This window comes from Pangasianodon hypophthalmus, chromosome 11 (genome assembly GCF_027358585.1).
Source record: "Pangasianodon hypophthalmus isolate fPanHyp1 chromosome 11, fPanHyp1.pri, whole genome shotgun sequence".
Classification (NCBI taxonomy): domain Eukaryota; kingdom Metazoa; phylum Chordata; class Actinopteri; order Siluriformes; family Pangasiidae; genus Pangasianodon; species Pangasianodon hypophthalmus.
In genome coordinates this window covers 3,219,575-3,242,276 of record NC_069720.1, presented here as the reverse complement: position 1 = coordinate 3,242,276, position 22,702 = coordinate 3,219,575, and the positions used below count along the sequence as shown (strand labels likewise).

The following is a 22,702-nucleotide window of genomic DNA, read 5'->3' as shown; positions in this document are numbered from 1 at the left end:
AAGACACAGAGAATTCCTTTGGTGCTCATATATCATCCCACTAATAAACCAGTAGTTGAAATTAGACTTTTAAAAAAATTCTCCAGGATGATCTGGAGACTGCTTTGATTTTCAAAGACTCCCCACTCATCTCCTACAGACGGAACAAAAAAACACTAAAACATCCAACGTGAATTAAATGATCACTAATAGTAGCTACAGTACGTCTGCATGAGTGTCCTGAGATGTTCCACTTGTAAATGTATTAATCACAGACCCTAAAGGATCAGTTCTTGTCACTCATTATCATCTTTAACATCTTTCCTGTATGAGATGCAACCACCTGTACGTCAGAGGAACTGAGAGGAGACAGGTTGATCATTTTATCGTGACACCGTACCATCAGAATGAAGGATTTCTCCTTTCCAGTAAAAAGACACTTCAATATAAAATCATTGTTTATTGTTACAGGAGGAATGAAGTCAGGAAACGTAAGGACAAAGAGCGGAACTTTGGAGCCCCATGGAATGAATGTCATGTTTTGATAGCAGCTATTAACTCATCAAGCATTAAAAAAAATCTGCTGGTTTATCAACCTGTTGTTGCAGTCTCAGGAGCACTTTGCTCGTTCGGCTGATGAAGGACGTTTGTCCAAGACGTCCTGTATCTTTGGAATCTACTATCTGTACTTAAGTAGCTGCTTCCTGGATTCCTGATTTCTTCTTCAGGTTTATATTTATATATAGTATGTTCTTCTATAGCAAGCCAACACTGATGAGTACACCTTATGGTCATAAAGAGCCATTAAGGCATCATAAAGCTGCTTATCAGCTGAGCAGCTGGTACTCAGATTGAACTCTCAAGACAGCAGTGTCTCTGATCTCTTTTATTTTATTTTATTTTATTTTATTTTTTTATTTAATTTCCTTTTATAGTGCGAGTGATTAGAAATCTACACAGGCTTCCTGAATACTTGTTGTTCATTAACTTGAACCTAATTATGAAAGCGACAGAGCTGAGAGACGGTAACATGTGTAACTCTACTTTCTGTCCCAATATCCACACAGAAGCTGCGTGTGTGTGTGTGTGTGTGTGTGAGTGTGTGAGTGTGTGTGTGTGAGAGAGAGAGAGAGAGAGACAGAGAGTCATGTCAAATCAAACAAGTGTAATTATTGCCAAATGAACATAATCTTAATTAAGTGAAGTCTTTGATACAGGGTGTCCCAAAGACATAGGGGTCTCCATACATAGGGGAAATTAACACTTTTTAGCAAAATGTCTTCCAAAATTTTTCATACTTGGTTTATATTATATATTTTTTTCAAATAGCCTTTAAGAATGCCTTTGACAAAAGAAGAACGTATTGAAATCATTCTGTTGGCTGGATCGGGAAGCTGTTGCAAAGTTGTGATGGACTTTAACAGGAAACATGGCCAGCACATCACACACGACACTGCTGCCAAAATCCTTAACAAATTCCAAAAGACTGGAAGTGCTGCGGACAACCCGAGACATGGACGTCCATGAACATTCACTGATGAAGGCACAACCAATCAGGTGGTGGCAAACATAGCCACCTACATATGGAGACTTTTGGAACACCTTGTAGATTTATGTCCTAGTGCATCATGACCAAAAATATTTTAGAATGTGTTTATTTAAAAATATAATTATTTTAATAGAATAGTAGTAATATATAAAGTTCAAGCCAAAGGTTTACATACACCTAGGTTAAAGACATTCAAACTCAATTTTTACATTCCCTGTGTTAAGTCAGTTAGGGTGGCTACTTTATTTCTATAAGACATGATTTCAAAATAATAACTAAGATAGATTTATTTCAGCTTTTATGTACTGCTATTTATTTCCCCTTCCCCAAGCTTCTCACAATGCTTTGCTGGAATTTGTGTTCATTCCTCCAGACAGAGCTGGTGTAAATCAGTCTTGGCGTCTTCGCTCAGACACAGTTTTCCAGTTCAGTTCACAAATTTTCTATGGGATTCAGGCCCGGGCTTTGTGATGGCCACTCCAATACTTTCACTTTGTTGTCTTTAGGTCATTTTGTTATAATTTTGTGATCATTGTCCTGCTGGAAGACCCAGTTGTGACCAAGTTTTAACTTTCTGGTTGATGTCTTGAGCTGTTGCCATCTATTTTCTTAAATGCACCAGTCCCTTTTCCACCCCTACAATATGATGATGCTGCCACCCCCATGCTTCACAGCTGGGATTAAAAGCCTCAACCTTTTTCCTCCAATCATCGTGCTGATCATTATTGCCAAATAGTTAAATTTTTGTTTCTTCTGACCAGAGAACACTTCTCTAAAATGCTGCAAACTTCAGTCTGCCTTTTTTAAAATCAATCTTGGAGTAGGGGCTTCTTCCTTGCATAACAGCCTTTCAGTTCATGGCAATGTAGGACTCTCTTATTAGTGGATGTAACCAGCTGCTTCACCAGGTTGATTTCATCTCAGCTTTAGCTTCCCATTACTCTCTTGACTTTCTGGCACTAACTGAGACCTGGATCTCTCTGGAGAGCTCAGCTATACTGGCTGCCTTATCTTCGGCTTATACTTTCTCTCACACTCCGCGAGAAGCTGGCAGGGGTGGTGGTACAGGTCTGCTGTTGTCTCAGAGATGGTGCTTCACATCTCTCTCACTGTCTCATTTCAACATCTCATCCTTTGAATTCCATGTAGTTACAGTTATTTCCCCGATCAACCTTCTCATCATTGTCATCTACAACCCTCTTTGTCCCCTAGAGGCCTTCCTTGAAGAAATGGACATGTTCCTCAGGCTTTTCCCTACTGACAGCACCTCTCTTACTGTCCTTGGAGACTTCAGCCTCCCCTCTGACAAGCTCCAGTCCTCTTGGCTTCTCCCTCATCTGCATTCCTTCTCCTTAACATTCAACAGCTGCTCTCCCACACACAAGTGAGAAAACACCCTGGACCTTGTCTTCAGCCGCCCCTCTCCAGCTACAGACATCAGTGCTACCCCACTCCACATCTCCGATCATCACTTGGTATCATTCACAATCACCCTCCCTACCCTGTCTAAAATCAGCTATCAATACTTCTCTCCCACTCATAGAAAACTCCACTCTCTCTCCCCTTCCTTCACAGCTTCCTGCACCCTATCATCCCTTCCCGACCCTGACTCCTTTTCTTCCCTACCATTGGAGTTAGCCACAGACACTTTCCTCTCTTCACTTTCCTCATCCATGGACCTCCACTGCCCTCTATCTTCTAAACCCAGGAAGATTTCCTGCCCTGTTCCTTGGCTATCGAATGTGTTATGCAGCAGAGAAGAGAATTAAGAACAGCAGAGAGAAAGTGGAAGAAATCACAACTTGACACAGATCTTGTCTCTTACCATGCTCTCCTGTCCAAATTCTCATCTGAAGGGACTTCTGCTAAGACTGTCTTCTACAAGGAAAAGCTAGAAACATCTGCACAAGATCCTTGCAAGCTCCACAACATCTTTTCTTCACTACTCAACCCACCGGCTCCTCCTGCTCTGTCCTCCCTGACTGCTGAATCTTTTATGATGAGAAGACTGAAAAAATCTGCCAGACCTTCACTTTTACACTACACACAGAGGATTCTCCTTCTCCTTCACTGGCACATTTTTCTAAACTAGCAACAGAAGGGATCCTGCAAGTCACCCTGTCCTGCAATCCTACCACCTGCCCATTGGATCCAATCCCTTCCGCAATGCTCCAGACCATCTCTTAACACCTCATCCCCTTCATCACCACTGTTATCAATGGCTCCATAACATCTGGTCATGTACCAACCTCATTCAAGAGAGCAAGGGTTATTCCCATCCTGAAGAAACCCACTCTTTATCCCTCTGACATCAGCAACTACCAACCAGTATCACTTCTTTCTTTTCTTTCTAAAACCCTTGAATGAACTGTCTACAATCAACTGTCTCTCTATCTCTCACAGAACAACCTCCAAGATCCTAACCAGTCTGGTTTCAAAGCAGCACACTCCACAGAGACTGCCCTGTTGGCCATCACTGAGAAGCTACATTCTGCTAGATCAGCCAAAGTCCTCTTCAGTCCTCATCCTCCTTGACCCTTCAGCAGCGTTTGACACAGTGAACCACAAGACACTCTTGTCTATCCTCATGAAGGATACATACATCAGATGACATGGAGGGGATCCACATCTGCTCCCCGTAGACTCTCCACTGGTGTCCCACAAGGCTCAGTACTTGGTCTTCTTCTGTTCTCCCTCTACACTCAATCTCTCAGTGAGGTCATATCCTCACATGGATTTTCATACCACTGCTATGCAGATGACACTCAACTCACCCTCTCCTGCCCTCCCTCAGACACTCATGTTTCTGCTCAGATATCAGCATGTCTGGCAGACATCCCATCATGGATGACGGCTCATCAGCTGAAACTTAATAGCAGCAAAACTGAACTGCTGTTCATCCCAGGTGACTCATCCCCATGTCAGGATCTTGCGATTTCCCTGGACAATTCTCTGATCTCACTTTGGTCACTGCACGCAACCTTAGAGTAACCATGGACAATCAACTGTCCTATTCCTCTCACATTGTTAATCTGACACGCTCATGCCGATTTCTCCTTTATAACATCAGAAAGATTCATCCATTTCCTTCCACACAGGCCACACAGGTGCTTGTTCAGTCCCTTGTTATTTCGAGACTGGACTACTGCAACTCGCTCCTGGCAGGTCTGCCTCTGAGTGCCATTTGTCCTCTGCAACTAATCCAGAATGCAGCTTCACAACTGGTTTTCAACCTTAAGTTCTCCCACACCACCCCATTGCTACGCTTTCTCCACTGGCTTCCTGTAGCTGCCTGCATCAGATTTAAAACACTGATCCTTGCCTACAAAAAGCCAAAAATGGACCAGCACCCACTTATCATAAAGCACTTATCACAGCCCACACAGCACCAGGCTCCCTCTGATCCTCTAGCGTTGCTCGACTGGTCCCACCATCACTCATGGTACAAGGAAGGTATGCATCAAGACTCTTCTCCGTTCTGGCACCTGGGTGGTGGAATGAAGTTCCCCTAGATGTCTGAACAGCTGAGTCACTGGCAGTCTTCCAATGACGTCTAAAGACTTACCTCTACCTAAAGTACTTAAATTAGCACATTAAAAAAAAAAAAACCTTTGTACTGTCTGAGCGCTTGTTACTATATTACCTCCCAACAGAGTTTTTAGAATGATGGTATTCTTAGTTTGTGACCTAGCGAACCAGTATCGCAATGTATATATTGATAGAGACTTCAAAGCACATTTGTAAGTCGCTCTGGATAAGGGCATCTGCCAAATGTCATAATGTAAATGTAAAAGTTGTTGTCTTGGGGTTCGGTTGTTCACTTTTGGACCAAATTTCATCTGTCACTGGGAGTTTGTGGAATTTGTGCTTCTTTCCATGAATGACACAATGTCTGGGTGATCCCAAGATTGGACTTGTGGAGGTCCATACTGTCTATTCCCCAGGTCTTGGCTGAGTTGCTTGGATTTTCCCATGATATCAAGAGCAAAAAAGGCACTGGCTCTAAAGGTAAGGCCCTTTTACAGCCACAGATGCACTCCTAATCAAGTCCTAATCATGACAATTGGCCAATTAGAAGTTTCTAAGCACCATTACATATGTTTCTGGAATCTGTTTAAAGAGAAAGTCAACTTAGTGTATGTGAACTTTTGCGAACTGATAGCGATGAATCATGCCGATCCTTTTCTGATCCATTCCACCGATGTTACGCCATGACCGTGTATGATGAGTGTGACATTTTACACATGAACACAGGACACAGCTTGATATAACTCTTAGAAAAAGAAAGGACTGATGTTAAACAATTGTCACACTGATTTAATAAATAATGATAAATAATGAATAATAAATAATGAAGAAATACAATGAGGTCACAGTGATACAGATGGATACTGTGAGAACTGAGAGACAGAGAGAGAGAGAGAGAGAGAAATTCAATGTTTTTATAGTTTGAAAACGTTGACAGAGTTTTATATGTGGATTATAAACATGAATTGCTAGTATGCATTTAAAGTTCCTCGACCACGTGACCGCTGTGTGACGCGTTTGTCTCGTGCAGCCCCTCCCACCTGACACAAGCGCGTCGCCGAGGAGAAGCGCGAGACAGCCCCTCCCACCTGACACAGGGCGCGTGTGCGCGCTTCTCCTCGGCGACGCGCGTGTGTCAGGTGGGAGGGGCTGCACGAGACAAACTCGCCTCACACTCTTCAGTCTGCTAAACTCGGAGAGCTGACGACACGCCACTTTTATGAATGAGCGAAAAGATTAAACTTTTGCTACTCGTAACTTTTTGCTTCTCACTAGAACCCAGAGAGAGCTCTCTTCCCCGGCCCAGAGAGGCACTGAGATGCCCTCTGACTTCATTTCACTGTTCGGCACGGATATCGACCTCACTTCCCCCAAGTCTCTTTACTCCAAAGGTAACTTTTTTGTTTTTTTTCCCCCCCTTTCCTTTCCTCCTGTGGCTGTTCAACTTACGTCACTTTTTTCGCACTTTTGCGGTTCGTTAGCATAAAAATATGTGTTTAATCTCCTGTGTAGCTCCGTCGTGACATTAACTATGAATTAAGACATTATTTAGACGTATTTATGCTATAAGAGAACAAGTAACCGTTATGAATCATTCTGTGATTTAAAAAAAAATGACAGTTTGTTTTCAACGGCTGTTTTTTTCCCCCCCTCGCGCACAGCGTCGCGTGGCTCGATTTGTTTGCGCACAAGGGGGCGGGGCCGTAGTTGAGGGGGCGGAGGCGGTGCGAGGCGGGGCGGCTTGTTGCCAGGCAACAAAGCCAGCTTTATTTTATTTCTCCTTCTTGGACAGGATAAACAGATACAGCTTCTCTCCGTCTTGCTTATTTATGGAGTAAACTAAGCCTTGAAAATTATATATATATATATATATATATATATATATATATATATATATATATATATATAATATAGAAATATGCTGTGTAAACATTCTAGCTGACGTCACATCCTGTCATGTCTCAATGCAAAACTTACTCTTCTGTTTACTCCTACGCACTAGAAGTGCACTAGGTCACTGCACAGATGTTTTTAAACTGAGTTCATATGTAAACATTTAACTGGACAACAGCCAAATTGAAGTGCAGTGACCTTCTTTTTAATAATAATGCACTCAGGCAACTTTTCAGTCTGTTTAGCACACCTTACATTGCAGATGGAAATGGGCGAGAGTAAGAAGAAAACACCTGGGGCAGGTGGGCCAGTTAATCCAGATCCCGGGCGTGCATTTACATCAGGTCTCCTCACCCTTTCATTTCTTTTAACTTTGCTTGTGACGTTGCGATATCGCAAACTTCTCTAAACAATTTTAAATGATATTTTCTCCACTAATATAAAAAAAAGAGTGGGCAATAAGACTGCTAAGGCTTCCCAGATTGGAGCAAGGTGTTGCACTGCCACAGTTTTCACAGACCGAGTAAACAAACCTTTTACTAACCCTCGGCTTCTGCTTATTATTCCTAGTAACAGTGCAGTGAAACGTTTCCTAAAGGTTTGAGAATGTGAATGAAGTTGGACTTTTCTTGCACTAAACACATCGTGGTTGAACACACAGATTTGAACAGATGTCCTGTAAGTCAAAAAAAAAAAAAAACACCAAGTTTATATGCAGATTTATATGAATTTGATACAAAAATTGTGAAGCAGCACCTGTTGAATAGACCTGTGAGTAGGAGTTTGGTAGGAGTCCAATGGATTTCATGCAGACAGGTAAGCCTGTGAGTGTAGATATATGACATCTGTTGATCTTTATCGAAATCACGATACGATAAACAAAATCACAATCTAGAGTTGGCGGACCGCAGAGTATTTCAGCAGACCAAACCGAGCACTTGAAACTGTAGATACTGTAGCAGAGCTGATAAATGTACGAGGAAAAAAAAAAAAAAAGCAAAAACTGGCTGTAGGTCAGTAACTCTTGCTTTTCTAAACATGAACCAGCTTGGCCTCTGTAGCAGGTTTTCTGTTGAGGCTTATCCAATCACATGCTGAAGGCATCGGACCAGAGACTAGCCACAGCGCTAGAGGCATTAGCTCAGAAAAGGGTGAGTTTTCACAGACTTTCATGGACATTTCTTTTCATTTGCGCTCTCAGGTCTGATTGGTCAAATGACTGAAAAAAAAAAAAGTCATGTCTCGTATGTTCTGAACGTGAAATATCACTGCTAAACAAAATATAACCACTTCACATGATCTTATTTATAGCTATAAACTAATCATTAATGGTTAATCATTAAAATGTGACGGTTGCCTCCATTCAGTCATGATCATTGCTTATCTGGGTCAAGCAGTTTTATATAACTGGACTTCTCCACATTTTAGTTGAATACCCCTGGTGTAGAGCTTCAGTGTTTCGTCATCATTCGTGATGATTGTGGAATTCCACTTTAAAGGCTACAGCTGTTTTTGGTTTTTTTGCATTATGTTATAATTTAAGTTATATTACATTTATTCATTGTGCTGACATTTATATCCAGGTTTTAAATGGGTAAAAGATGCAATCCAATCCAAGCATACTCTATACAGCCAAACATTTATGGAAACCTGACCATAACACTCATGTGCGCCTTTTGAACGTCCCATCCCAGATTTATTCCCTTTTTGCTGTTATAATAAGCTCCACTCTTCTGGAAAGGCTTTTCCACTAGATTTTGGAGCATGGCTGTGGAGATTTGTGTTCATTCAGCTACAAGAGCATTAGTGAATGATGTTGGGTGAGGAGGTCTGGGGTTCAGTCGGTGTTCCAGTTCATCCTAAAGGTGTTCAGTGGGTTTGAGGTCAGGGCTCTGTGCAGGACACTCGAGTTCTTCCACTCCAACCTTCACACACCATGTCTTCATGGAGCTCGCTTTGTGCACAGGGGCATTGTCATGCTGGAACAGGTTTGGGCCTCTTAGTTCCAGTGAAGGGAAATTGTAATGTTACAGCATCCAGAGACATTCTATACAATTGTGTACTTCCATCTTTGTTGCAACAGTTTTGGGAAGGAGCACATATGGATGTGATGGTCAGGTGTCCACAAACTTTTGGCCATATAGTGTGTATCTGAGCAGATGAGGGCTTTTCTTAAAGGTGCAACTACCTCCAAACTGCCTTTATACAACTCAGTGCTTTCTGGTCTTCAGCCCAGAATCTTAACCGCTGACATATTATTATGTTGTACAGTAAGTTATTATGTTATGCAATATCCACTGAGCCCTTCATAAGCTATTTCTTTCCTCTGATGCATTTCAGTTAATTTCCTGTGGATTACATGTTCTTTATTCTTCATCTGGTTTATAAATGTTTGATTCAGTTTCCAGGTAGGTCTCTATCTCTGTCGCTAGACAAAATATTCTCGGCAATTACTACTATTATTTTCATGAGAATCTTGCTTTTTTATTTCATCTTCTTGTCTTGGGTCTTACTGACCCCGACCTCACCCCACCCCCCCTTTTTCTCCAGAATTTGCTCACCTGTCAATTCCCACCCACCCATCATACGACAGGTACCATCCAAGGAGGGTGAAGGCTAACACGTGCTTCATGTGAAGCCAGCAAACTGCATCTTTTCAAACTGCGTAACACACTTGGAGGAACGCCCTACCTGCCCTCTTCTGCATACATGCATTCACAGACGCCCACGATTGGTTACTATCGCTCTGATTGACAGGTGAGAGAGAGAAAGCCTTCCCTCCCACAGCCAAATATTGCTCCTTGGCTCCCGGCCATGGACGTGTTACCTTTTAACTGGTCTTTGTAGCATCAAGTTATGGCTCAGTGCCTTGACGTAGTGCCGAGATTACATAAGGAATAATCTTGTCGGTAATCCTCAGTGACGCTGTCGCTGGGTATTTTAAGCATGGCTGAGCCAAAGCCTGAGATTCAGTTGATAATGGGCACTATGTTCCATTTTCCATTCTGTCTATAGCCCAGATATGCTTTAAATGAGGAGGGCGTGATGGTTTGAGGTGTGGCCAGGGTCCTTCTGGCTTGTTGGCTTGTAGTGTACTGGTGTGTTTGAATATTCCTGTATACGCTGACTTTGCCAAGGCCCTGCCCAAGTCACAACCAAACAAATACCTGCTCTGTTTTGCCTGCATGCTTTTGCACAGGATAAATGTCAGGTTGCAGTGTTTTGGAGGTTTGTCCGTGAGGGCCAGACTTTGTTTTTCTCTCATTTCAGAGTGTACATTAAAAAAAATGCAGCTCTAAACTCCTGTAAACTGAGCCCTAATTTCCAGGTTATTGGGCTGTTGTGTTGAGGGCTATAGTCATGGCTGTGGGTTCAGTTAATTGGTCCATCTGGATCAAATAGAAGCTAGTCTTTTTTAAAGTGAATCCCAGAACCCACAAGCTGGCAAGATTTTGTATGTCTAAAAAAACCCAACAAGGACAATTTCAGCTTTCTGTATCCCTAAACACTCTCTATGGCAACTTACAACTGATGAAGAATGTCATATATTCATTTACCTGAGCAGCTGAGTGTTCAGGGGTGCAACAGCCATCCTGGGAGCTGAAATCACAACTATTCAGTACTTTAAGCAACGGGCTACTCACTACCCAGCATGCCATTTTGGTAAGTTAGAGCGAGACTGATCATATCTAGCTCTGCATTTGATGTCAGTTTGCCTCCAGAATGTTTTATTAATTAGTTTTTGGTGCTTTTGGCCCGAAAAGAGTTGAGTTGAGTTATATGAGTGTACTGATCACTTTGCACTTCAGCTTCTCGGACAGTTGAATGCCCGGGTTCTGAAAACAGAGGCGTGTCTCAGTTAGGTGTGATTCTGACTTTGAGCTTGAACCTTGACCATTGAAGCCCAGTATTACATCCGATGCCATTTGCTGACAGTGGCCAAAAGTATGTGCACACCTGACCATCACACCCATATGTGGTTCTTTCCAGAACTGTTGCCACAAAGTGGGACGCGCACAATTGTCTAGAATGCTGCAGCAATGCCCCTGTGCACAAAGTGAGCTCCATGAAGACATGGTGTGTGAAGGTTGGAGTGGAAGAACTCGAGTGTCCTGCACAGAGCCCTGACCTCAACCCCACTGAACACCTTTAGGATGAACTGGAACACTGACTGCACCCCAGACCTCCTCAACATCCCGACATCAGCGCCTGACCTCACTAATGAACTGAATGAACATGAATCCCCACAGCCACACTCCAACATCTAGTGGAAAGCCTTCCCAAAGTGTACCTACTTTATTTGGTGTACTCAAACAAGATCAGAGGAGACAACATTTTAATCAGAGACAGTACTTATCTCGAGGATTGAATTTTATATGATGCATTGATTATTACAGTAAAATTAGGAACTCCACCCATTTAAAGTGAGCTGTAACAATAGCAAATGACTGTTTGGTCAGTTTGTACAGTCAGTATGTTTTCTTTAGAGAAGAGTGCAAATTAAGCCAAACATGGGCGCAATTAATTTATTCTAAAACTAAAGATAATGCAATGAAAGCATGAAAAAGTACATTTCTGGATAATATTCACACTTTCTGATAAAGTCCCATCCTGAAGGATCTACGCTCGAAAAAATCCAGTCACCTAAGAGTCGCGTCATTTTAATAATTTGAATCTTTTAAAGTCAAGCACCTGTATTCAAACTTAATTTATCGGATGACAAAATGCAACCAAAAAAAAAAGTCCTCCGTGTCTAACTTTTATGTGGAAATAGTACTGGAATAAGCGTAAAAGTTGTACGAGGACGTACTCAGACTTAACCCGCATTACTTTGTCATTAGACATCTTTGTGTTACAGGTCATTATTTTTAAAGTGATATGGATTAATTTAGACTAAATTTGAAAGGCTCCTAATACGCTGCCAGTCAAAAGCTTTCAAATCATTAAGCACATTAAGTTACTTTTGAACGCAGCTTTAGACTTCCTCCAGAACTTCACTAAGGACCGAGCATCGGCAAGCAGGTGCTGCAATATGATCCAATACACATGAGAAGACTTGGTTCCTTTAGGGGAAATGAAATCAGGCTTCAGAGAAACTCTCAGGCCCTCATAATTAAGTGAAGAATTATTCACCTGTGCACTTAAAAGTTATAGCCTATGAAACATGAAGAATGATGAATACACCAAATTCTATTATATGCCATGATATTTAAAAAAAAAAGTACTACCAAAACTTTTTCCCTACTATCAAATAATGATCAATATATACCACAGCGCTGTTGAATTCTCTTCTGATTGGTCAGAAGGTGTTGATTAATTTTCTCCAACAGCAGCTCTGAAAGTATAATGCATTTAAACATTAAATTATATTATCTCTACACTCAAGATCTAATGGATGCTGTCTGATTTTTAATTGAAGAGGCTTTTAGTCAATCTGCACTAAGTTTTGTGGTGATGTCTGGACGCAAAGTCGTCTCAGATACCTGCGTAATACCTGTTAGTGTTTATAATGTCTTAATTCCAGATTGGGTGGCAAAGCAAATGCGTTTGTAAGAAAAGGGGGGGGGGAAACGACAATTTGTTATCGTGAGAACTTGGATTGCTTTAACTTGCAAAAACACTTTCAAAAGGATGTACGTACCTGCCTCTTAAAGTATCATGAATTTCCTAACTGGTGTTAACTGGATTTATCTTCAAACTTCCACCATACCCTCCTGTCCCTCCATATATACATATATATATATTTTTTAAATAACCGCAGATGATCTCAACTTCTCGGCAAGGATGTCTGAGAGCGGACCAGCTAGCAAGGCCTTTCTGTGGCGTCAGAGTGAGAAAGCAATTTAACATACGGTTCTGCATTTCCAGAATGACGGAGAAACGCCGTGGAGACGAGCCTCCTGCGATTATTTTTAGTGAAAGTTTGTTTGGCATGTTGGCAATAAGGGAAAGCATTGCTTGAAATGTAGGGCATTTCTCCGACTCTCACTCACACACACAAACACACACACACACACACACACACACACATTTCACAGAAATCATTTACACATCACCTCGAGTAGGGTGCAACTTTTTATTTTTATATATATTTCAAATATCTACGATCATGCCTAGCTTGTCTTAAAACAGGTTTAAAGCCACTTTTGACCCAATTTCTCAAACTCACTGTAAATGACTGATACTGATACAGATAAACAAAAGCTTCTGAGACAAAGGCGCTTTTGTGCCGTTAGCCCTTTCAGCCATTTGAAGTTTCTATTATGTAAATAATCACACAGCCATCTTTTACGAGAAAAGAGTGAAGAGCAAAAAGAGAAGGAAATTCTTTTTTAATATATTTATTGGTTAAACAAGAGGAATTGTTCTTGTGTCTCAATCAGAACGTACACACAGACGTTTCGACACATATGTTGACAATGAGTATATGCGAGGTATACAGTCTATACTGTAATAGGAAGGAACATGTTGTGTAGAAGAAAGTTATTTGGGTGGAGTAATTCTAGTGGCAAAGGGTTTGCATTAATACACAGTCATTTCGCCTGAAGGATAATTACATCAGAGTCAAGTTATGACTAGTAACTTGTGACAGTTCGGCGTAGTGTAAGCGACCTTCCGTCTAATCCAGACTGCACACTTTTGCCCTGATTACCCGCAAAAAAAGAGAAAAAAGAGCAAGCTGATGTATTAACAGGGTCTACAGAGTACTGGATGTCTTTTACATGATACGTCTTCTGTGTTTTGTCAAAATACATGACGGTGTCAATGCAGATGAATTCATTTAGCGGCCACAATGTGATTTACTCCACCTAAAAGTAGAGATGGTATATAAAATGGTGGATCGGATATCAGAGAAAACAGATCTGATATCGGATCCCGTCACAAATCACGTAGATTGGAATTGGATTTGGAAAAGATTTAGTTTTAGAATTGGAAATGTTTACATATAAAGAGACTTGACTGTTTTTCTTTTGTTAGTATTGATCTTATTATATTTATGCATTATTATTCAGTGTTTTTTGTGTAAAAGAGTTTAACTGTGAAGTGCGGTTAAAAAACAGCTTAGTAGTTTTTAAAGAAAACAGTATCGGATGAGTATCGATATCAGCTGATACTCAAGGTTTTGATATCGGGTTTTGGAAAAGAAAACGTGGTATCGTGCCGTCTTTAAACTGTAATGATCAAAAAGTTTCTTAAAATGCTGACAATATAAACACAGCGAAGAATTCCACCACACATTCACACTTATGATGCCAACAGCATTTAAATAGAGACTCTGAAAAAGTTTTCATTCACGCCACACTACATATGATAAGAACATAAGCTTACATTTTTGCGTTCGTATTGTATTTCATTCAGGTCTGTACAGCCTTTAAAAGTGCGCTAGGTAAGATTTGTGGAGGAAAATTGGTCTCATAGGGTTAAATGGGTAGAGTTGAATAAGATTCCCTTTCCTCCCATGTACACAAAGCTCCGCCCCAAAACTCACAGTGGTTCAACTAGAGTTAGCATGCTAACTAGAGTTACCATTAGCAAGGCTTGTCAGGACATCACTTTCAAGCAGACATTCAGCTTCTTGAAAGCCAAGTTACAACTCTAGAAACATACAACTTCTTCTCATAATGATTTATCAGGGATTTGAAGAGGCGTTGGGGGCGTGTCTATAAAATGACGTACAAGAGGCCAATCTAAATACAAACAAACATTCCAGATGTTTTCAAGCTGTTTTTTTTCCAGCTACATAGTACACTTTTTCTGAGACAGTAACTTAAACTATGATTTTTTTCTTATTTCTATATAATTTTCCACATTATTTCTATTATTATGAAATAAAAAAATATTGACTATTGCACCTTTAATCAACATTATACTGGACGTGTGAATGTGTGGACGGGTTTCAGTTTCAGATCTTTAATACGAATAGCACAAACAAAAGCCTCTTTTACATACGTTTCTTTTTTTTTTTTTTTTGCATGTGATATAATTCACTCACGCAGCTGTCCTTTGTAAGTCACGCATCACTTCCTGCGCACACACAGTTCGTCCCAGTGCACACGCAAATCAGTGCACGATATTTGGCTTCTTAGTAAATCAGGGCTTTAGTTTTTTAAGAAGACACGTAATCCCATACAGACCACACAAGCAAATCGTTGCCCATTGTGATTTTAAATGAAGTGCACGGTGTATAGAAAGTGTTAGTGTGCGATTTGAATGCGTTTCTTTAGAGGTTACACTTCAGCGAGGGGGAAAGGAAAAGGACACGGCACACGTGTAATAAAAAAAAAACACAGCAGGACTCATGGGGTCACGCTTTACTTTTCTTGAGTCAGAAAAAATAAAACGCACCACAAATGCTTTCGGTGAGAATTAGTTTATTAAGCCAGTAAAAAAGAAACCACATTGCAATTTTTTTTGTCAACTTTTTTTGTAATTAAATTTGTTGCATGTCAGTATTCTTGAATTGATTTCCAAGGAGGGTGTTTTTTTTTTTTCTTTATTTATTTTTCCCCATATTTGCCAGTGCACAAATGTTTTATCTAAACAGGATCGTTGCAATGTTTAACTCTCCCTGAATGATTATGTAGATTTGTAGATTTTATGTATTTTTTTAATACAGCGTTTAAAACAGAGCCCTGATCAATACTTTTGTATAAAACTAATTCAGGGGTGGGGGTGTGTATGAGTTCAGTTTGTACTGTCACTAAATAATGGCCAAAGGAATTATATTCCTATTTGGTACGACAGTATAATATTGACATCGTGATAAATTACAACACAATCTATTGTAGATATTGCGATCTTTTTGTGTTCGTGCGTGTTTTATAACTTTAATTACACTCTGACTGGCTGATCTGATGTTAAAATCTTCTACAATAATCATTGAATTGGTGTTTTTTTTTTTTAAGGTTTGTGAGCAAACCTATATATTGTGATACATATCGTGTATCGTAGAAATGTCTTCAAGAATCATGGTGCGATATTTTTTGTCATATCACCCATACCTTTCAAATTTTACAGCATTAGTGTATATATATCACGGTCCGACGTGACACAAAGGACTGTATTCATTGTATTATTTTTTTTATTGTCTCTAAATAAACCTTTTTAATACACACACTAATAATTTGCCTGAATATTGCCTTGGTCTCTCATTGAGATGACGAAATCAAACTGAACTTTACATGAATGCCATCTTTTAAATTTCTTGTTGAAGTATAAAACAGCTGGAATGAAATTTAAAGCACGTCTATACTGAATTAGCACTTTTTCTTCTATCCATAGTGGTAATGAATATAAAGTGTTTTATTGTTATAAATAAATAAGTCTATATTTGTATTATTTTTATATAGATACCAATCGAGTGTTGTTATGTAGATTACACGTTGTGTGAGTGAAACGGTGTCGACATCGTGGTGTAATCTATCCAAACCTGTTCCTTTTCTTTTTTTTTTTTTTTTCTTTCCTCCCCGAATTATGAAACATCAACGTGAGTGCCAACCACAACATTGTGCAGTATTGGAGTTGCACACTTTTCTCCCGTTTTCTGATCCTGCAGCAGATCATTGCTTTATTGTTTCATATATATTACAAATTCCTAGTCTTATTTTTTTAATTTTTTTTTTGGTCAATTTAAAAGTGTAAAAGATCAAAGCTCCCAGGCTATTTGGTAGTTTCTTGGTATTAAATTAATAGATCATATTTAATTGTATCCTGGTTTATTGCACGCTGAGGGAAAGCCGGATCTTGCACTATGGTTGTGCAAAGATGATCGCTGAAAGATGTGTTCTCGTTAGAAATGTTTCTTGTTGTCTCTGCTAAGGTGAAGAAGGTGTATAATGTGTATAAAACTGCATAAGCACAACGCAGTGTGAGAGTGCGTTCAGCCTTGCCGGATACATTACCCCCCTCTGAGCGCTGGTTTTACCCCCCCCTCCTCCCTCTCATCTGGGTTAAGAAACATGATCATCACTCCCTGCTATGTTGATTCACCTGGTCTGAGTGTTGTGTTGCGTAGCCCAAACAAACGTTCGCTCTGGCATGTTTCATGGTTACTTCTAAAAAACAGAGGAACGGTTCCTGCTTGGAATATTTGCTCTCACTAGAAAAAGTACTGCATGAGTGGTTAAAGCATCAGCTCCTGGCAACTGTCAGGCTGAACCAACAACGCTTTGCACTTCATCTAGTAGAGAAGCAAAGTAACAGATGATTGGGTTTCATATGAATTAAAGTGGAATTAAAATTGCAAACCAGACAGCAGCATTAGCAGTCTATGCATTATAGCTATGGCTGTACGTATAGGGAATTATATAGGCGTAAAGAGAGCAAATTAAAATGATTAAGTCATAGAAAATGTAGGCTGCAGAGGAGACAGGGTGGAGGAGCTGAAGATTCATGAGCTGAAGATATTAGAGGTGAGCAAAACATATCAAATCACAGTACGTAAAGAGACAGGTATAGGTTTGCTCACAAAGCGCCAGGAAAAGTGTTATTGGTTTCAGATAGAGACGGCACGGTACCAGTTTTCCTTTTCCGATTCCGATACTGAAACCCTGAACAGCAGCAAACAGTGAATTTGCCTTCATCTGATGGAAACAGACTTCTGCAAATTTAATACCTTTATGTAGCGGCGACACGATACCACTTTTTCTTTTTCCAATACCAATACTGAAACCTTGAGTATCAGCCAAAATGTGATACTCATCCAATATTGTTTTCTTAAAAAAAAAAAAAAAAAAACTCCTTTTTTTTTTAAACTGAAGTACTTCACAGTTAAACTCTTTCGCATAAAAATCACTTACATTGTAATTATAATGAAGCATAAGTATAATAAAATCAACAAAAGAAAAAACAGTTTATTTATGTGTAAACAGCGAAACTTTCGAAATTCCATTTCCAATTTTTTTGCCATTTTGTTACAGGATCCGATATGCGATATGTTTTCTCCGATATCCGTTCCACCGTTTTCTGCTGGTATCGACCCGATAACGATACTGAGCACCATCTATTCAGCTTCAGAGGTACTTTAGTACTTTAGTCAGAATTTATGCTTGTTCCGTTTTGGCTACAGGTGACGGACATGTTGTAAACTCACTGAATGTTTTCCTGCGTCCTGCCGTATTTTGCGCTGTGCTGTGTAACTGGGTTGTACTTGAACTTTCAGTGGACTTCAATGGACCTGTACATCACAGCATAGAGGCCTGTTCATGTAGAGCAGTTGTTTTTTTGGCTTAGAACTGCCATCATGATTCCTATTCACACTAACAATTTTGTAAAGAACGATATGTTAAATTCTTACATGACTCTAGCAGAGCGCTGTGGCTCGATATTCCTAGCGGATGTTTGTGAATAAAAGCACGTTTGTACTGCAAATGCTGATCAAAAAGAACTGCTGCTTAGTATACAACTTTAATCATATTAGCAGAGAGCTCAGTGTGTCCTCCAAAAGTTCAAACACAAGCAGCATTTTAACTGGTTAAATCGTTGGTTCTTGTATCTGTTCTTCTGCTGAGAGACTCAACACCACTTGTGGGTGAAAATTGCGGTTGATAAACGCTCTCTGTGTGTAATGTGTTACTGGTGGGTTTTGAGCGAGACGATGCCTGCAGCCGTGACTCACTTGCCCCACTCATTCATTTTCTTGCATTTAGTCTTCGTTTGTTTAGTAATCGTGAATTTAACATTCAGTACGTAATATTTAATATTTGTTTAGGACAAATTTGGGCCTTCTCACCACAGGTGGGTGTTTGAGTCATTTTTAAAATCCACACACAGCTCTCCCTAGTTGTTTTTTCCCCCCTTTTTCGTCTGTCGACTCGCCACACTTCAGGTGTGAGTGTCTGAGCTCAGGTGGTACAACGTCTATCTATCAAATTTTTTGCGCAGCCCTAAATTGTGTGATCATTTAATATTCTGCTGTACGTAAGATTATTTTTTGAACACGCTATTCCCTAAAGGTGAAAAGCTAGGAGCCATTTTCAGAGTGATGGATGAAAATTTGCACGAGCTCCGATCTCTGTCTGGTCTCCTGCCCCAGAGGCAGTCGTGTGCACTGTGTCCTTAAATGTTAAATATTTACGGAGTTAATCAAAGCCTTCAAGAGCGTGTTTTCCGTTCGCTGATGAACAGCGCTCAGGTTACCGGCATCGACTTTCTGTTTAAACCAGAATCGCGTCAGAAAGCAGACCTCCTCCTCCTCCCCCAGTGCTCCTCATGTGCTGGTGCTGAGCGCTCTCTATCATCTCCGGTCTTCCTTCTCTAAATCACCTGACTCATTTCCACATCGGCTGGTAACCGTCTGGTCACTATTAGGCATTGCTGTAAAATGTTCAAGAACTTTCCCGTGATAATGAATGTAGGATGCTTCGTTTATAGGCTCCATCTTGGCTGAAACTTGAATTTTTGCTGCAGTCTGGCTCTGAGTCACCTGCGATAAGTCAAGCTGTGTTCTGCTCTCTCATGACTAAAGACGTTATACAGCTTCAGAGGACTCACTCATTTTTTTTAATGTATCTTATCCACATAAAGTGTCCCTTTGAGACTTAAGAAGCAGCCACAGTACAGAAAGCACTGCACTTTAGATCTGAATTGACCAACAATTGTTTTTTTAAACCATATCTTTTATTGCAAAAATATGAAAAATAAAAAAATATCCATACAAAAAAGTTTACGTATACTTTTGACCAACAAGTGTAATAAAAATGTAATGCAAGCTTACGACATTGTATTTAAGATCTCAGCGAAGCAGATTGGACAAGAGCTAAGCAATCCTGTTGGAAGGATTCAGACCTATTGGAAGGATTTGCAGTGTTTTTACGTTAATAAAACTTTAGCATTCTTATTTGTTGCATGAAAACCCAAATAATATAGCAGCACATATTATTATATTTTACATTAAACAGGAAGTTGTGAGTTTTATTCTTAAACACAAGCGATTTTCATATTCTTGCACGGTAAAACACAAGGTTTAAAGGTGCAAGAGTCAATTTATTTTTGTTCCTTACTTGCACGAATAACCTGGAAGATATGTAAAACATGAGTTTAAAAAAAAAAAAAAAAAAAAACCCTGGCCTTAACAAAAGTGTATGAGAAGTCTTTGAGAAAACCTGTTTTCTCTTGTTTGTGTGTGGATGCGCCTCTTGTCAGTCATTTCATAGGCACGTTACTCTACGGGCCGTCGTAGATCCTGGGGGCGGAGCTTTGTGAACATGAACGGGATTCATTCAAATCTCGAACGTATCTAACCGTTAGAGACAGAATCTTGGGGGAGCAAAGGTCTAATCGTGCCTTTAACACTTGTCCTGGCTGTAAACCAGTCCAATAATTTAATGTTAACTGAGTGAACGATCTGATGTTGAAATGAAAAACGTTGACAGTTATCGTTAAGTTTGAACAACTGACACTTTTCACGTGAGTCTGCTTATAAAGTAGCCTACTATTTCTTTCTTTCTCTTTTTTTTTTAAATCCAAAATGAGTCTACGGTGGATATTTGCTAGCTCTGAAAGCATTTTTACTGACAGCCTATTGCCTAATGTGGACCACTCAAAGCCCAAAATGGCAGAACTAGATTGTACTGCTATGCTAGAGCTGATACGCTGTCGCTAAGGTACATTACCTGTTTGTCTTCAGTATAATCTAAACACTCGGGCCCTCAGGGTGTGGTTCTGGGCCAGAATTCACTCCCCTGTCTTCTTTTGTGTCGGCTTATTTCTCAAACGTTTCCTTAATACCTGACGTGGAACAAAATGTACAGTACATGAGTTTCCTTGAAGGATTGTGGGTTAGAACAATAGCAGTGGTTTCATGTAGAGCACAGGAGCTATGCTCATAATGAGCACATTATTAATTACAGAGTGTCTATAATATAATCAGCAGATGTTCTCTGGTCATAATTAAATTACAGGTTGAATCCATTTATGTGATTAATGCACTCCTCAGCTCGGATGAGGAGAGACTGAAGGACAGTGTCAATGCAGCAGGATTACCCTACGTCACTGTTTCTTAATCCTGGTTCTGGAGTACTCATACACATGATGGTGATTTCCCTGAGCGCAGAAAACAGTGCAGCTCTCCCATTTCTGCTTGTCCTTCATCTATTGTCTTGAACTATTATATAAAATAAAAATAGGTATTTTCTTACCTTCGTAAGACTTACCTTGTCTCTGTATGATGAAGCATACAGTATATAACAGATTAAAGCCTTTTTTTATCCGCTTGCTATAAAAGGCTTTGCAAGTTACACTACATATCCTGATAAACATCAGGAACTCTTGCAGACACCAACTGTCAAGTAGCTCCACTGTGATTGCAGTGAATGAACCGGAAATGCAGGAGATGTGCTTTTTTCGTTTGTGCAAAGAACCTGGAGCTAGTTTAAACGGAGAACCGAGAAAGGAGAGCATCAGAACCGGAACTGAGAAACACTGTAAAAAAAAAAAAAAAAAAATACGTGTTTTCATACTCCATACTCCATTTGTCCAGGAGTATCGTGGTTGTGTGTTACTAACATACACATGGATCATTATGGCGCATGGATACCACAAACACTTCGGCAAAGTGCAAAGTAACCGGGACTACTTCAATAAAACTTTCTCTCATGTCGCTCATACGCACATCTTGAGTGTTAATGGCTATAAGTTTTAAGTAAGGAATAAAACACCTTTAGATATGCTGATATAGAAAAATAATCAACAGTGAGGCCTGACACAAAGCAGTGTTACTCTTTTATTCTTATTATACCACAGAAAATTTGCCAACGATTACAATTTCCGATTTATTAAAGACCAACACACGGCACTTTTTTATTCATTTATAGTTTTAATATGTCAATGCATCGTTAGTTCCGCTTATCACATGCTAGAAACAGTTGTTCTCTCACCTTCTCTTGAAGTCAATAAGACCGAGCAAAGCAGCTTGTTACTGAGAAAGCCATCCGTTTATCATCCCACTTGGATTATGTGGCACATCCACTGTACAAGTCCCTTTGAAATTATTCAACAACTTCTTACCAATCAGATTGAGAACTGAATTTTTTATTCAATTCTTTTTTTATTTCCCTAAATTTTTATAGTTTTTTTTATTTATACTCATAGTTTTCATAGCTTTATAGTTTCTTTATATTTATGCTTCTCATTTCTTGATTCTCTTTTCTCTTTTACTTCCTTATCTTACCTTACAATGTTTACCTTATTAATATTATTTTTATTTCTTGTATTTTACTGATTTTACTAAAAGACCAGTACACCAAGACAAAGTCTTTGTACATGTAAACCCACGGTACTTGGCAGTAAAGGTGATTCTGATTATGAGTAGTGGTGTAATTTGCATTATGCAAACCTGTATTTTTCAACAGCTGCCCAGACTTCAATTATGAGTTAATGTGGAGTAAAGAGGTTTTCTAATTTTCAGTGCAACATTAAATTGTTGTCTGTGGTTATTGCACATATATATGTTGTCGTCCTTTCGGATGCTCCTGTTAGGGGTCGCCAAAGCGGATCATTAGTCCGTATGTTTGATTTGGCACAGGTTTTACGCCGGATGTACAATCCCAGTGGCTGGGTTGGTTCGCTGCTCGGGACTCGAACCCGGACTGCGGCGGTGAGAGCACAGGATCCTTAGCCGCTAGACCACTAGTGACCTCATCGCACATATAAAAATGAAATTTGTTTGAAAAGTTGGCTGAAATATTGTTTTCAGTTCTCAACTGCTGGGATTATCCAAAAAAATTTATAACAATTGGTATTGCTGTGAAATGC

At 39.8% G+C, this 22,702-nt stretch overlaps 1 protein-coding gene across 3 annotated transcripts in view; it reads left to right on the top strand.

Annotated features, from left to right (window-relative positions):
- The first annotated feature begins 6,187 nt into the window (after positions 1-6,187).
- The window catches only part of nfat5b (nuclear factor of activated T cells 5b), a 50,128-nt gene continuing 33,613 nt past the window's right edge, over positions 6,188-22,702 (top strand). For 2 of the 3 annotated variants that reach the window (XM_053238072.1, XM_026930807.3), the window contains exon 1: positions 6,430-6,447. Coding sequence is in view for 1 of the 3 variants with exons in the window: in XM_026930806.3 (XP_026786607.3) it covers positions 6,375-6,447 (73 nt within the window). In the remaining 2 variants the exon portion in view is untranslated. Of the gene's footprint in view, positions 6,448-22,702 lie in introns of all 3 variants that reach the window. The other variant, XM_026930806.3, reaches the window with a different exon arrangement.